General features: G+C 39.0%; 1 protein-coding gene across 2 annotated transcripts in view; it reads left to right on the top strand.

Moving 5' to 3' along the window:
• The window catches only part of SLC5A8 (solute carrier family 5 member 8), a 55,234-nt gene that overhangs the window by 3,552 nt on the left and 35,661 nt on the right, over nt 1-16,021 (top strand). For both annotated transcript variants that reach the window (XM_065937603.1, XM_065937596.1), the window contains exons 2-3: nt 4,831-4,896; nt 8,010-8,061. In XM_065937603.1, coding sequence (XP_065793675.1) covers nt 4,831-4,896; nt 8,010-8,061 — 118 coding nt within the window. The remainder of the gene's footprint in view (nt 1-4,830; nt 4,897-8,009; nt 8,062-16,021) is intronic.

Genomic DNA, 16,021 nt, shown 5'->3' with positions numbered 1-16,021 from the left:
CTGAAGAATTCCATGGACAGAGTTGCCTGGTGGGCTACAGTCCATGGGATTGCAAAGAGTCGGACACAACTGAACGACTAATACACACACACACACACACACACACACACACACAATACAATAGGCTATTCAGAAGCATTTGTGATGTTTATCACTGCTTTCAAGGTATAGTCCTGAGAGGTGTTTAACAACTTCCAGACCCACAGAAAAGAAATTCCGTGCAGGAACCCAACTGCATTCCGCATTTCTTCAGGATCTTTCTGGATTCAACAAAATCTAAGTGTTTCAACTACATTGCCCTTATTCTCTCTCTCTCTCTTTTTTAAAAATAAAATTCAATAAGAGTCTTAGTATCCCTAAATTATTCAAAGTACCAAGAACCATGAGAGATCTTGACTGACGATAGGTGATATCAAACCAAACTTGGGTCCACTTGCCCATATACAGGAAAGCTGATTTACTGACTCTGGGTTGTGGTGAAAGAAACTGCAGCTTTTATTATTAGTCTGGGGCAGATGATTATCAAAAACTCAGACTCCCTGATGGCTTTTAGGGAAGCATTTTTAAAGGCAAGGTGAGGAAGGGCAGTCGCTGACTATGTGATAACCTTGGGCACAGTTCTCTGGTTGGTTTATAGTGAGGTAACCAGGCAGTGTTATAGGGGTAAACATTATCAATCCTCAGGTTCCAGTGGTTCTGGGGGCTTCAGTTAATTAGCTTCTTCCATTTGGTGGAGGTTTTAGCATCTGTAAAGCAACTGGGGAAATGCACATCAGATACTGTTATCTTGGTATTTCAGGAAGGAACTTCTGTGACTGCTATGGGCTGATTTACTGTTTAAATTGTTACCAGTTCTTCTGGCCCAAGTGCTACATTTGTCACTATGTATTCAACATCTTTTCAATCATTAATTGTTGGGCCAGACTTCTGTAACTCAGGGAGGCCTGGGAGACTACAGCTTTCCCATAAACAAGAGGCAGGGTGAGGACATGGGGGCAGGACTCTGTCCCGGGAAGGCCCCATCTGGTCCTGCTTGGTTACACAGATGCCTACTGTTACTCTGTAGTTTTGTCAAGAAATCCTAGAGCTACTCTCTGAGCCTACAGATCCCTGACTTGGTTGTTAAGTATTTCTTTAGCAGCCCAGTAGCTGAGGTGGACAAAGAATGTCTCTGCCACTGCCGTAAACAAAGAATATTGTGGCCACAAAGCCATCAGCCACTGCAGCGGCCATCCATGGTGCACCCTGAGAGAGTGGAGACAAATAGGATACTGGCCCTAGATAGCGAAGATGTATGTGAGAGGAAGGATTTCAGTAAGCTCAGGCTCTTGCATCTTTCCATACACAGAAAAGGACCAAAATCATTAACTTGAGATGTCTGTTTTTTTGTGATTAACAGTAATCTTTTGATGCTCAACTACATATTCTTCCCTTGCCCCCTAGTAAATGCTCCTCTATATCTTGGCTCTTGCCTTATCTCTTTGGAGCAGTTCCTTAGAGCTATCTGAGAGGCTGCCACCCTGGGCTATCGTCCTCAGTAAGGCCTCAGAATAAAGCGTAATTCTCAGCTTCTACATTGTGCACTTTTTTCACCTGACACTTGACACTGGTCATGATACTGAATTCTTGGTTCTGTCTTGAGTTAGTCTTGTGTGAGGAAAAATGTATACATATATTTTGTTAAACCTGCTACATTCTTACCTCCATCACATTTTCCTCCTCAGTTTTTTTTTTTTTTAATCTCCACCAATTTGGATATACATACCTAGAAAAGGCAAAGATTTCTCTGTCAATTCATGTACATTTATTTTTAATAGAATTTTACTAAAGCAACTTAGACGAAATAACAGTGCCCTGTTTTCATGCTTCAAAACACCTCTTGGGTTTTCTGAAAAGCCTTTCAAAATATAGTTGGATAATTTTAACACACGTAATTTACTAAGATTCAAATTCTCAAGACCTGTGGCTTTGGTTACCGGCTTCTTAATGGCTTAGATTTAAGTGAATGGTTTACAACATTTCCCCATCCATTTGCATCATTTGATGGGCTCTGAAATCCTGCAGAGCAAGAGAGGAAAGAAGTATTAGTATGATCCACATTTTCAAGAGGAGGAAGTTGAGACTCTGAGTGCCCCCAGCTTGTGGAGTCAAGAGTGCGGCTGGAACAGAGGCTGGAACTCTTGCCCCGCACACTCACTGAAGAGTACGGTGTGTTTTTACTTGTCAGTTATCTTAGGAGGGCCTCCCGCGTCAGTGCCACTCACTCGCTGTGGATGACTCCTAGACACACGGGCAGTTTACTTGCTATTTTGGACAACATAATGGTTATGTACACAGAGTTTGACATCAAATGGTCCCAAATTTGCACTGTCTTTAACAATTATTAGGTTGCAATCTTGGTTTTCTCTCTGTACCCCAGTGTCCTGGTTTCTAATATTCATTTTGTATAGTAACCACCTCATGGACTTAGCTGTGAGGACAAGACATGCAGCAAATACATTATAAATGTTATCCGTAATTATGAAGCTAAAATATCTAGTGTCTTTTCCTCTGATATTTATCTAATATCAGTTTTTCCTTCCTTCTTTTTTTCTTCTGTATGTGGAAAGACTACTGTTAGCCTTAAAACTCTCTGTATATTGTAGTAATACTATTCAAATTAAAGAATATCTTGGACCCCAGCTTCCTCCCTCATAGCTCAGTGGGTAAAGAATCTGCCTGCAGTGCAGGAGACCTGGGTTTGATCCCCAGGTTGGGAAGATCCCCTGGAGAAGGAATTGGCAACCCACTCCAGTATTCTTGCCTGGAGAATCCCATGGACGGAGGAGCCCAGCGGGCTAAGTCCATGGGGTCACAAGAGTCGGACACGACTTAGTGACAGAACCATGGACCCCAGTTCCTGTCAGCTTTAAAGTCCTAGGACTCTAACTTTGCGACACATTATTATATATAACATGGGTGGTAGGCACGCTACTGACCTACCTCAGAGATATGGCAGGTTTGGCTCCAGACCGCCACGGTAAGGGGAATATTGCAGTAAAGTGAGTTGCATGATTTCTTCTTCCTCAGTGCATACAAAAGTTATGTTTACACTGTGCCTTAGTCTATTAAGTGTACAATGGCTCTTTGTCTAAAAAACAATGCATGTACCATAATTAAAAAATACTTTATTGCTAAAAAATGCTAACCATCATCTGAGCCTTCAGTGAGTCACAAGCGTTTTGCAATAGCAACATCAAAGATCTCTGATCACAGATCACTGTAACAAATACAACAATAATGAAAAAGCTTGAAATATTGGGAGAATTACCAAAGTGTGAAACAGAGACATGAAGTGAGCAAAGGCTGTTGGAAAAATGATGCCAATAGACTTGCTTCATGGAAGGTTGCCAGAAATCTTCCATTTGTAAAAAATGCAGTGTCTGTGAAGAACAATAAAAAGAAGTGCTATAAAACGAGGTATGCCTCTATATTATAAGCTATTGCAGATGTCAGGGTTGGTTCTGAATAGAAAAATGGACTTAGGCTGATTTAAGTTAAAACGTTTTATTGTGAGGATGTGGGCATAGCTCACAGAACAGGAGGAAAAGCTGATCAGACAGACTATGAAAAGGAACAGAAGCCAGGGCAGCCTCTTCAGGCCACGCTGTCAGGATCAGTCTGCTTGCTGCTTCAGTCATTTTCTGTCTTTATATCCTGCCTCTAAGAGTCACCTCCTGAGGAAACAAACTGACTGGCTGGACGTAGGTCATGTGACTGCCTTTTAGCCCCGGCAAGGCACCTTGATTGACAGTTCTGCCGCAGTTGCCTGAAGTGGGAAAGGGTTGATTCCTTAAGTGTATCAGGGGAAATTTATTGGGTAGATACCACGAGAAGGGGAGGACAACACTTTGTTCGTTCTAAAAATGCAGAAAATAATTGCATTGCTATGACATTCTGCCCAAGGCAAAACTTGTAGGGATGGAGAATGGGTCGGTGATTACCGAGGTTTAGGGATGGAAAGAGGATTTGACTACAAAGGAGCAACATGGAGGACTTTTCTGGGGGTGATGAAACTGTTCTGTGTTAAAACCATTGAACTGGGACTTAACCCAGCAGTCCGGCGGTTAAGACTCCGTACGCCCAATATAGGGTACACAGGCTGCATCCCTGATCGGGGAACTAAGATGCCACATGCCGCACAGTGTGGCCAAAAACAGACAAAGAAGCAAACCAAAAAAGTCTGAACTGTACTCTAAAACAAGGGTCAGTTTTGCTATATGTAACTTAAAATGCTAATTTAAATAATTTGTACACCTATGTTTGTACATATGTACATAGGTAACGTACACCTATGGCTGATTCATGTTGAAATTTGGCAGAAAACAACAAAATTCTGTAAGGCAATTATCCTTCAACTAAAAAATAAATAACTTTTGAAATAAAATATTAATTTGAATAACAATATTCAAATAATTTAAATTAAAATATGAATAGTGAAATAGAAATGCAGGGTAAAAATTAGTTATGAAGTTTCTTTAAAGTTTTAGCTCCTTTACTTCTTAAGCTGCTGGTTTTTTTTTTTTTTTTTTTTTTTGCATTTTTAAAAATTTTACTTTCTCAAATGAATCTCTTAATTGGTGCATTTGGGGGTTATATTTTTAAAAATAAATAGAAAAGAACTTAAAAGTATTCCAGTATGTTCCCTATAGCTTTTCTTGCTCTTTAGCAGTTTCATTTCAGTTCAGTCGCTCAGTTGTGTCTGACTCTTTGCGACCCTATAAGCTGCTGGTTTTTAAAAAGTGTCCAGAAGTTTTACATATTAACCATTTTTCCTTTTTTTGGAAACAGTATTTAGAACTTCGATTTAACAAATGGGTTCGTCTCTGTGGAACAATCCTCTTCATTGTTCAAACAGTAAGTAGCCATCAGTTCATTTCTTTTATCTTTTCATCTACAGTGTTTTTTAAACAAGGCACCTGGGTCAAGCTTCTTTGATAAATACGTGAAAGAAAAGAGGTTGAACATAGGAGGAAACACAAAAGGAAAAACATCTGTCAGTACATAGCATTAATCCTTAAGATCATTAAACACTGTCTCAGCAAATGCGTTATTCCCTGAGAAAACAATGAGTTAAGTGAACACTGAATATTGTATTGAACGAGCGACAGTCATGGTTAGGAAAATATGCTTTTCCCTCTTATGTCTCCCTCTGTCCCTGCCAAAATGACAGTAAGGGCATGGCTTAGACGACAAAGATATTTGAAGGAACTGTACTAGCTGATAGTAGGAATTATAATAAAGGGAAAACAAGGTGTATATTTCATAGTATTTTTGCAGCGTGTTAAATAATAGATTTAATAGAAAAAATTAGCTGACATAGTAAGAAGAACATTTGAAAATAATTTTCCTTGAAAGCAAACTTTAAAAAAAGGAATCAATGCACTCTTTCAGAAACTGAACTGTTAAACCCAATTGATACACTCACTGAGTAAAAGCAGCAACATCATGCTCTCAGGAGGAGTTTTTAAAGCCAAGCGTACAATCCAATGGGCTTCCCAGGTTGCTCAGTGGTAAAAAGTCTGCCTGCCAAACAGGAGACTCAGGTTCAGTCCCTGAGGTGGAAAGATTCCCTGGAGAAGGAAATGGCAGCACACGCCAGTTCTCTTGCCTAGCAAATCCCATGGACAGAGGAGTCTGGCGGGCTACAGTCCACGGGGTCAGAAAAAACAACAAACGCCCCCACAATCCAGTACTTCAAAAATATGCAAGTATAGATTTACTGATTGGCACAAATCAAATCAAAGATTTGCCAGGTCATCAGTGACAGAGACTGCTTCCCGCCCATCATCTTGTCAGGACCATTGTCACATAATTTAGACCTATCTCCCTCTTGGCAGCCAAGTCTTTCATGAATGAGTTGGATAATGGAGGTTGAGGAGGGAGTTTTCAATCTCATCCCTATTTATAATTCCATTTCTCCAGTCAAAAGCTAGCCAAGCATTTGCTACAGCAAGACAGAGTGCCTTTGTAAATTATTTAACTTAGCTTCATTTTATTTCTTTGCTAGCTATGTAGCTTAAATTGTATTTGCCCTTAGCACTTGCAGTATGAAAGAAAAGATCCCTCTGGGGTCTGGTAGAGATTCTGACCCAGAGCTGAGCCTGGTAGCTTGCATTCCACAATGGAGTTCAGTCCCTCTTTGCATCATCATTAGAAGTGCCAACAGAAATGTAAGAGTGGGGACAAATGTTAAGAAGATGGCTGGGTCACATTTTCAAATCCTTAACTTGGATGATATAATGACTGTGGAAAGTCAGTGCATTCCTGAAAAGGAAGGGAAGCTTTCGAATCCACTGTTTGAAGGACTTACTTCTATAGATCTACTCATGCAATTTAATCAAACATTCAAATACTGAATGTTTTTTTCATAGTATATTTTATAGCGTAATCATAGAATTTCTGCTAAGTCGCTTCAGTCGTGTCCAACTCTGTGCGACCCCATAGATGGCAGCCCACCAGGCTCCCCCGTCCCTGGGATTCTCCAGGCAAGAACACTGGAGTGGGTTGCCATTTCCTTCTCCAATGCATGAAAGTGAAAAGTGAAAGTGAAGTCGCTCAGTCATGTCTGACTCTTCGAGACCCCATGGACTGCAGCCCACCAGGCTCCCCTGTCCATGGGATTTTCCAGGCAAGAGTACTGGAGTGGGGTGCCATTGCCTTCTCCGAAGTTGTGTCTGACTCTGTTGCAGTTCCATGGACTGTAGCCGGCCAAGCTCCTCTGTCCACAGAATTTCCCAGGCAAGAATACTGGAGTGAGTAGTCACTTCCTACTCCAGCAGTAAAAATACGTACTTAATGACAAGTAGATAAACCACTGATCAGAAAAACTGAGGAGAGCCACTCCCATTACCATTCGATATTGAAGTGCTGCCTAAAGATATTTTATAAAGTAAAAAGTGTTTGAAGTTTACAAAAATCAACACCATTAAAACCAGCATGATTATTTGCTACTCATCCAATCACTGAGGTAACAATACTATAAAAATATGTAAAAAAAATTCCAGTTTCATAATTACCAGATATGCTAATTCCCTATAGCTAGTATAAATTTGATTATTAAAAAAATAGTTTTGCTTCCTTAAAAGCACTTGGTTCATTTACCATTTAACATCAGATAGGTGTTTGCTATCTTGAAGTACCAAAAAAGTTACAAATAAAAATGTCAATGTCTATACTCTGGGTTTCTTGTTGGGCATATCCTGAAGACTAAACTTTGGAATTTCACCAGAAGGAGCATATGGAATTCTCTTTGAAGACACCTTCTTGCCAATTGTTTCAGTCTGGAAGCCAATGGTTTGTAGTTCATTGTGGAGCCCAAAGAATTAGCCTATATGTATTTGAAAGATCAGATGCAATGAAAGTGATATTTTGAGAAAAAGAACATATTTATCTTACTGTTGTACCCCAGATTAATAAATATTTGTTAAGTGTATGAATGAAAAATAATAATATTAAAAAGGTAGATAGAATTTTTATTGGCCTTCAGGAAATTTGGGGGTGAATTTACACTGTTGTTTAATTAGTGGTCATGCCAACTTTTGCAAATAAGTTTCCAAAATTTTCACTGCTTTACCACTTACATCTGCAGTGATTGACAAAAGTTTGAAAGCATATGAGCGAGCATCGCCCTTTTAAATCTGTACCCTTTCTTTCTTCCAAATTGTTCCAGATCTAGGAAAATTGGTTTCAAACTTGAAATGATGGATTAGTGACTATCTGCACTAAGCATTGCATGAAAAGTCCACATTTTTACATAAAATTGGTCGTAAAAGGTTTTTGTAACCCATGACCATACCCCAGATAGAAAAGGAGAGTCAATTTCACTTAAATAACATTTTCAAGTTACAAGCAAATTTTGTTAAAGTATATTGAAACTATGGTTTTTAATTCATAAGTAAATTTATAGAAAAATATCAATATTTCAGTTTGTAATTCATGCTATTTATTTGTTTTCTTTTTTCCTCTAGATTCTGTATACTGGAATTGTTATTTATGCCCCTGCCCTGGCTTTGAATCAAGGTACATTTTGGAGTTAATATGTCACTCACACTTGGAGGTTCACTTTTAACAGACTTTATTCTGTCTTTGGGGAGATGGGGAGGCGGAGGAATGCTTCCAGTAACCTGCATCAGCTTGAGGCAGATCTAGTGGGGTCAGTGTCTACATTAGCAGCTTCTCTGGGTTCCTGAATCATAGCTCAGAAAGGTCTGTAAATTAGTAGAAGGGTAGAACACTGGGGGCTTCCCTGGTGACTGAGTGGTAAAGAACATGCCTGCCAATGCAGGAGATAAGGGTTCAATCCCTTGGTCGGAAAGATCCCCTAGAGAAGGAAATGGCAACCCACTTCAGTATTCTTGCTGGGAGAATCCCATAGAGAGAGGAGCCTGGCAGGCTACCACCCATGGGGTTGCAAGCATCAAACATGTCTTAGCGGCTAAACAACAACAACAGGCTTCACTGGGCTGTGTTTCTCTGGGATGTGCCAACCAGCCATTCTCCATTCCTTCAGAATGACCGCCCTCTGTAGTCCAAATCATGAGTGGACTGCTGTTGCTGCGTTTGTGTTTGTAACCTGGAGCCCATCTCCAACAGTTCAGTTCAGTTCAGTTCAATTCAGTAGCTCAGTCGTGTCCGACTCTTTGCAACCCCATGAACTGCAGCACGCCAGGCCTCCCTGTTCATCACCAACTCCTGGAGTTTACTCAAACTCATGTCCATTGAGTCAGTGATGCCATCCAACCATCTCATCCTCTGTTGTCCCCTTCTCCTCCTGCCTTCAATTGTTCCCAGCATCAGAGTCTTTTCAAATGAGTCAGTTCTTCGCATCAGGTGGCCAAACTATTGGAGTTTCAGCTTCTGCATCAGTCCTTCCAGTGAATATTCAGGACTGATTTCCTTTAGGATGGACTGGTTGGATCTCCTTGCAGTCCAAGGGACTCTCAAGAGTCTTCTCCAACACCACAGTTCAAAAGCACCAATTCTTTGGCACTCAGCTTTCTTTATAGTCCAACTCTCACATCTATATATGACCACTTGAAAAACCAGCTTTGACTAGACAGACCTTTGTTGGCAAAGTAATGTCTCTGCTTTTTAATATGCTGTCTAGGTTGGTCATAACTTTTCTTCCAAGGAGTAAGCGTCTTTTAATTTTGGAAAAGACGCTTACTCCTTGGAAGAAGTTATCTCCAATAGGCTTCTGTGTTATTCAGTGCAGGCTTTGTCCCACTGTAAAATTGGGCAGGAGGGGAAATTCTTTTTCTCCCCACTTCGAATGTGATCTAAAATACAAGAAAAAGAGGTCTGTGTGATTTGAAATATTAGATCGTTCCTGACCAAAGGACAGATGGCTATAGTATCCTTATAAATAAATATGTGACAATCTTATGGATCAACAAGTTACTCTCTAGAGTTGGGAAGATAATAGCTGTGAAACTGGGATTGTTTATTGAGGCAAAGAAGTGGATTAGTCATACCCTCAAAAGGCTTCAGGGAAACTACATACTTTAAATTCTTATCAGTTAGAAGCAAATTTATCTCTGTAGCTTCCTTTTAAAATGGACAAGTGGAGTCTGTGATGGGAAGAATGTGACGCAGTTCCTCAAATTAATATAAAATCAAAAACCTTAAAGAAAACAAGAAAAGAGAAAACCCCTTCTAACTCCAGATTCTAATTTCTTGATTTCATGATACATAGATAATAGTCGTCATCTATATTTATAAAGCACAGCAGTATCATTACAAAGAAGAAATCCATTATACAATGTGATGTTGAATTCTGAATGTCAGGCATGTTTCTTGTAAATATTACCAACATCGTGAATGAATCACTTCGTATGTAAAGAGCTGAGCTATAAACTTCATAAGTTACCTATTGGAGTTAAGTATAACTGAAATGTTGGCTTTAGAGTTTTAAAGTGCAGTTCTGGGAATGAGAAAGCGCTACCTTTAGTGCTTCAAGAACTGTTCTTATCAGTTTATTGAGCCACTCCCTGGGAGTAAATTAGGATTCGAGGCATCACATTTTGACCACTTTAATATCAGCCGTGTATTTTACCGTGGGCTTCCCGAGTGGTTCAGTGGGTAAAGAATCGCCTGCAATGCTGAAGACACAGGAGATGCCAGTTCAATACCTGGATCAGGAAGATCCCCTGGAGGAGGGCATGGAAACCCACTCCACTATTCTTGCCTGGAGAATCCCACAGATAGAGGAGGCTGATGGGCTACAGTCTGTAGGGACACAGAGTTGGACCTGACTAAAGCAACCGAGCATGCATGCATTTTACTGTAACAAAGCAGTAAACACAGACACACAGAGAGTACTTGGTATGCAACAGATGCCCCACAGAAACCTTTTTAGCTGAATTGGAACATTCTCTATATGCAATCTTTTTAATCTTTTTTTTTAAATTACAGAAAATTTCAATCATATGCTAAAATAGAATAGTGTACTGAACGCTAACATAACATTAACTCTACGCTAATGATTATCAACTCTTGATTTATTTCACTCCCTATTTCCATCACTAGATTATTTTGCTGAAAATCTGAGATATTTTGTCATTTCATCTGAATTCCATATGTCTTTTACATACTTTTTTCATTGAGGTATAATTGACATATAACATTATGTTAGTTGCAGGTTTACCAAAATGATTCAGTATTTGTATATTGCAATGGTCACCACAATAGGTCTAGTTAACATACATCATCATGGTGGTGGTGGTTTTGTTGCTAAGTCGTGTCCAACACTTTTGCAACCTCTTGGACTGTAGCCTGCCAGGCAACCCTCTCCAGTATTCTTGCCTGGGAAATCCCACGGGCAGAGGGTTGCCATTTCTTTCTCTAGGGAGTCTTCCCGACCCAGAGATCAAACCCAGGTCTCCTGCATTGGCAGGCAGATTCTTTACCTCTGAGCCACCAGGGAAGCCCTGTTAAATGCAATACATAAATTGAATATAATTTGAAAATATCCATAATTCCTAAATTTTGGGGGGAGATTTTAAGAGACATTGTAGGATTGTAATTGCTTCACTGGTGGCTCAGATGGTAAAAAATCTGCCTGGAAAGCAGGAGACCTGGATTTGATCTCTGGGTTCCATCCTAGAGTGGGAAATGGCAACCCTCGCCAGTATTCTTGCTTGGAGAATTCCATGGACTGAGGAACCTGGCAGGCTACAGTCCATGGGGTCGCAAAGAGTCAGACACCCCTGAGTGACTAACACTTTGACTTTTTTCAGCTATGAAGTGTACTCTTCAGAATAAAGACTTGAGTTTGGTACAGAGGCACCTGTAAAAGATCCAAGATAATGAAACGAAGGACACTGAACAGATTGATGGTTCTACCCTTCGTAATTATGAGATTAATGCTTCCTCTTCAGATACTAAGCTCACCAAGTTACCTTTTGATCAGAATTTGGCTTCCCACATTGACATGCTAATCAGTAGGAAGTTATGTGATCATGAACTAACAAAACAAGTCTGCTTATGACCCCCTATTTCTCATTGTATATTAGTAAACTTTGATGCTATTTTACAGCAATGCTTTATAGTTCACTAGTCAGCATGACTTCCCCCCTATAACCCATTCATCTTTGCATTTATAAATCTACAAAGTGAAAAGCCAAATTCTGGGAATGTAAAGGTAGCATTAAGGTATAGATACACCTGGCCAAGCAGCATCTCTCTCTCTCTCTTTAATATATTCAAATGCCATTAACACATAGGATTGAGATTCAAGAAGGATTTTTTAAAATTCATGGCAGTTGTTGTTCTTCAGTAGCTAAGTCATGTTCAATTCTTTGCAGCCCTGTGGACTGCAATACACCAGGCTTGCCTGTCCTTCACTTTGTCCTGGAGTTTGCTCAAACTCATGGCCATTGAGTCAGTGATGCTACCTAACCATCTCATCTTCTGCTACCCCCTTCTCCTCCTGCCCACAGTCTTTCCCAGCATCAGGGTCTTTCCCAATGAATCAGTTCTTCACATCAGGTGGCCAAGGTATTGGAGCTTCAGCTTCAGCATCAGTCCTTCCAACAAATATTCAGGGTTGATTTCCTTTAGAGCTTGCATCACATATTCAGTTATCTTTCCTTTAACTTTATAAGGACCAAGTAAGTTATTTGGTTCTTCAACCTTGTTTTTGTTTTTAAGAAAAAGCTTTTGACTAAATAGCTTTTATAGAATCAAGTTTTTCTCTAGGCCTGTGGAGAAAACTGTCTAAAATAAAATGACATTTCTAGCCTATAGTTTGAAGGACTGTGCTTACAAAAGAAACAAGATCATATCCAGTGACATGTTAGATAATTTACATTCAGATATCCTGGATTTAAAAGGAGCATTGAAAAAGTGATAGCAGGTAGAAACATAGCTATCAGCAGATAAATAAATTTTTATTTAACAGTGAACACTGCTTCTGTGATAAAAACATGAGGTAGAATAAAATTATGTAAAATATCATTGCCCTTCAGATTTTCAGCTTATTTTCATAAATGTCTAGAAAATGCATGTAGTGTTAGAGATGATTTGAGAAGAACAGGAAGAATTAGAAGAGAATTTTGAAAAGCTACTCTGGAAGTTATTTGGTTGATTTATTATTATCATATTTATTCCTAAATGCCCAGTCATGATAATAGGAACTAGATTCCTACATATACAAAACTAAAATGATTGAGGAAAAAACCTACAATTCCACTTAGTTAAATATTGATGAAAATAGCATGAAGTTTAAATATGTGTAGAAGAAAATATACATCATTATGTTAACAGTGACCACATCTGAGCAGTCAATTTTCTGATGCCCTTTTCCTCACATTGAATGTAAAATTACTCTTTGAGATATGCACTGCTCATAGTTATGAAATTTTTTTCTTATGATGAGAGCTCTTAAGATTTACTTTCTCAGCAACATTTAAAATATGCAAGACAGTATTATTAACCATGCTATACATTACATTCTCATGATTTATATATTCCGTAACTGACAGTTTGAACCAAGGTGTGTTTTTAAAATACAACTGTAACTTCCATCGTTTCTAAAATATTAATTATTAATTAATTGCTTACTATCATCAATAATACTCAGTGGTAAAGAATCCCCCTGCTAATGCAGGAGACGCAGATTTGACCCCTGGGTCGGGAAGATCCCCCGGAGAAAGAAATGGCAACCCATTCCAGTATTATTGCCTGGGAAACGCCATGGACAGAGAAGCCTCATGGGCGACAGTCCACGGGGGTTCAGAAGAGTTGGACACGACCTAGTGACTAAAAAACAATCACCAGTATGAGGTCAGTGTTTAGAGATCCCTGATGTCTCCTCAGCGTTTATTAGAATAAGGATTCAGATAAGTTTATGTATCTATAACTAGGTCAGTTGTTTCTTAAATTTCTCTTTCTTGCTTTTTAAAATCGAAAGCCATATTTTATTGTGATATAGTGTATATACAATAAAATGCGCAGAAGCCTAAGTGCACAATTGGTTGACTTTTGACAATTTTGTGTACTTGTGACAACCATTCAGCTCAAGATATAGAATATTTTTATCTTCGTTTCCCAGAAATATTTTTGTGTTTCTTTCTAATGAGTACCCCCCTCTATTCCAAGCAGCGAGCTTTTATCACCATAAATTGCCTTTCCCTGTTCTTAGATTTTATATAAGTGGAATCATATAGTGCCTTCTTTGTGTCTGGTTTCTTCTGCTCAATAAAATGTTTTTGAGGTATTCATTCATGTTGGTACATGTATCAGTAATTCTTTCCTTTTTAATGCTAGTATTTTATCATATGCATCTACCAAAATCTGTTTATCCATTCTCTTGTTGATGGATGTTGGGTTGTTCCAGTTTTAGGCTATTTTGAATGAAAGCTGCTAAGAACATTCTTGTACAGGTTTTGTTTTGTCTTGCTTTGCTTTTTGACATGTTTTCATTTTTAGTGGATGAATACCTGGAAGCAGGATAAAGTTAAATATACACCTGTTCTGACCCACATGTTCAGACCCACAGGGTAGTCACATGTACAGAATTTAAGAGAAACTACCAAATAGCTTTTCTAAGTTATTGTATCAGTCTACATGCCCACCCCACAACCTATTAGAGTTTCAGTGATTCCATGTCCTTGCCAGCATTTTGTATTTGTCTTTTTACTTATAGCCATTCTAGTTGTACCATCTATTATCTTACTGTGGTTTTAGTTTGTATTTTCTTGATGACTGTTGATGTTGTGCTTATTGGCTCATTGAATAACAAAATCAATGCAAAAAAGACAAATAACCTAACAAAAAGTGGGCAGAAGACTTGACCTGTCATTTACATGGTCTATCTATCCATTACTTGGCCTATTTATCCATTTACCCAGGCATTTTAAAATTTCTCTCAATAATGTCTTTTCGTCATTTGCAAGTATGGAAAAATACAATTGCCTTCTATATGTTATCTTCTACTCTGAGAACTTGCTAAGTATACTTACTAATTCAAGTAGGCTTTTGGAAAATCCTTTGTGGTTTTCATGTTGTTTCTGAATAGAAACAAAGAATATAATCAATCTGATTTCAGTATTGACCATCAGGTGATATCCATGTGTGGAGTCTTCTCTTGTGTTGTTGGAAGAGGGTGTTTGCTATGACCAGTGCGTTCTCTTGGCAAAACTCTATTAGCCTTTGACCTGCTCGTTTTGTACTCCAAGGCCAAATCTGCCTGTTACCTCAGGTATTTCTTGACTTCCTACTTTTGCATTCCAGTCCCATATAATGAAAAGGACATCTTTTTTTGGGTGTTAATTCTAGAAGGTCTTGTAGGTTTTCATAGAACTGTTCAACTTCAGTTTCTTCAGAATTACCGGTCGGGGCACAGACTTGGATTACTGTGATACTGAATGGTTTGCCTTGGAAACAAACAGATCATTCTGTCGCTTTTTGAGACTGAATCCAAGGACTGCATTTTGAACTCTTTTGCTGACTATGATGGCTACTCCATTTCTTCTAAGGGATCTTGCCCACAGTAGAGAAACAATGGAAACAGTGAGAGACTTTGAGCTCCAAAATCACTGCAGATGGTGACTGCAGCCATGAAATTAAAACACGCTTGCTCGTTGGATGAAAAACTATGACCAACCTAGACAGCATATTAAAAAGCAGAGACATTGCTTTGCCAACAAAGGTCTGTCTAGTCAAAGCTATGGTTTTCCAGTAGTCATGTATGGATGTGAGAGTTGGACTATGAGGAAAGCTGAGCACCAAAGAATTGATGCTTTTGAACTGTGGTATTGGAGAAGACTCTTGAGAGTCCCTTGGACTGCAAGGAGATCCAGCCAGTCCATTCTAAAGGAAATCAATCCTGAATATTCTTTGGAAGGACTGATGCTGAAGTTAAAACTCCAATATTTTGGCCATCTGACGAGAAGAACTGACTCATAGGAAAAGACCCTGATGCTGGGAGAGACTGAAGGCAAGAGGAGAAGGGGATAACAGGATGAGATGGTTGGATGGCATCACTGACATGATGGACATGAGTTTGAGTAGGCTCTGGGAGTTGATGATGGACAGGGAAGCCTGGTGTGCTGCAGTCCATGGGGTCGCAAAGAGTAGGACACAACTGAGAGACTGAATCCTGACCGATGAACAGAAACAGTTTTACTACTTCTTTTCCTGTCTGTATGCCTTTTACTGCTCTGTCTTCATACACTGTTAATGTAGAAAATTATATTGATTTTTCAAATGTTAAACCAATTTTTCTTCTTGGGATAAACTTTACTTGGTCATAATGTATTAACCTTTTAATATATTGGTGAATTTGATTTGCCAGTATTTTGTAAAGGATTTTTGCAGGTTATGAGGAGTATTGGCATGAAATTTACTTTTCCTTAAATGTCTTTGTCAAGGTTTTTGTATTAATTATACTGACTTTGTATGGTTTGGAAAGTGTTCCTTCCTCTATTTTCTGAAAGAGGTATAAGACTGTGTATTTATTTCTTAAATGCTTGAAAGT

This window comes from Muntiacus reevesi, chromosome 1 (genome assembly GCF_963930625.1).
Source record: "Muntiacus reevesi chromosome 1, mMunRee1.1, whole genome shotgun sequence".
In the NCBI taxonomy this organism is placed as follows: Eukaryota; Metazoa; Chordata; class Mammalia; order Artiodactyla; family Cervidae; genus Muntiacus; species Muntiacus reevesi.
The sequence above is the reverse complement of the archived record's forward strand: the minus strand, read 5'-3'. Positions and strand labels throughout refer to the sequence as shown.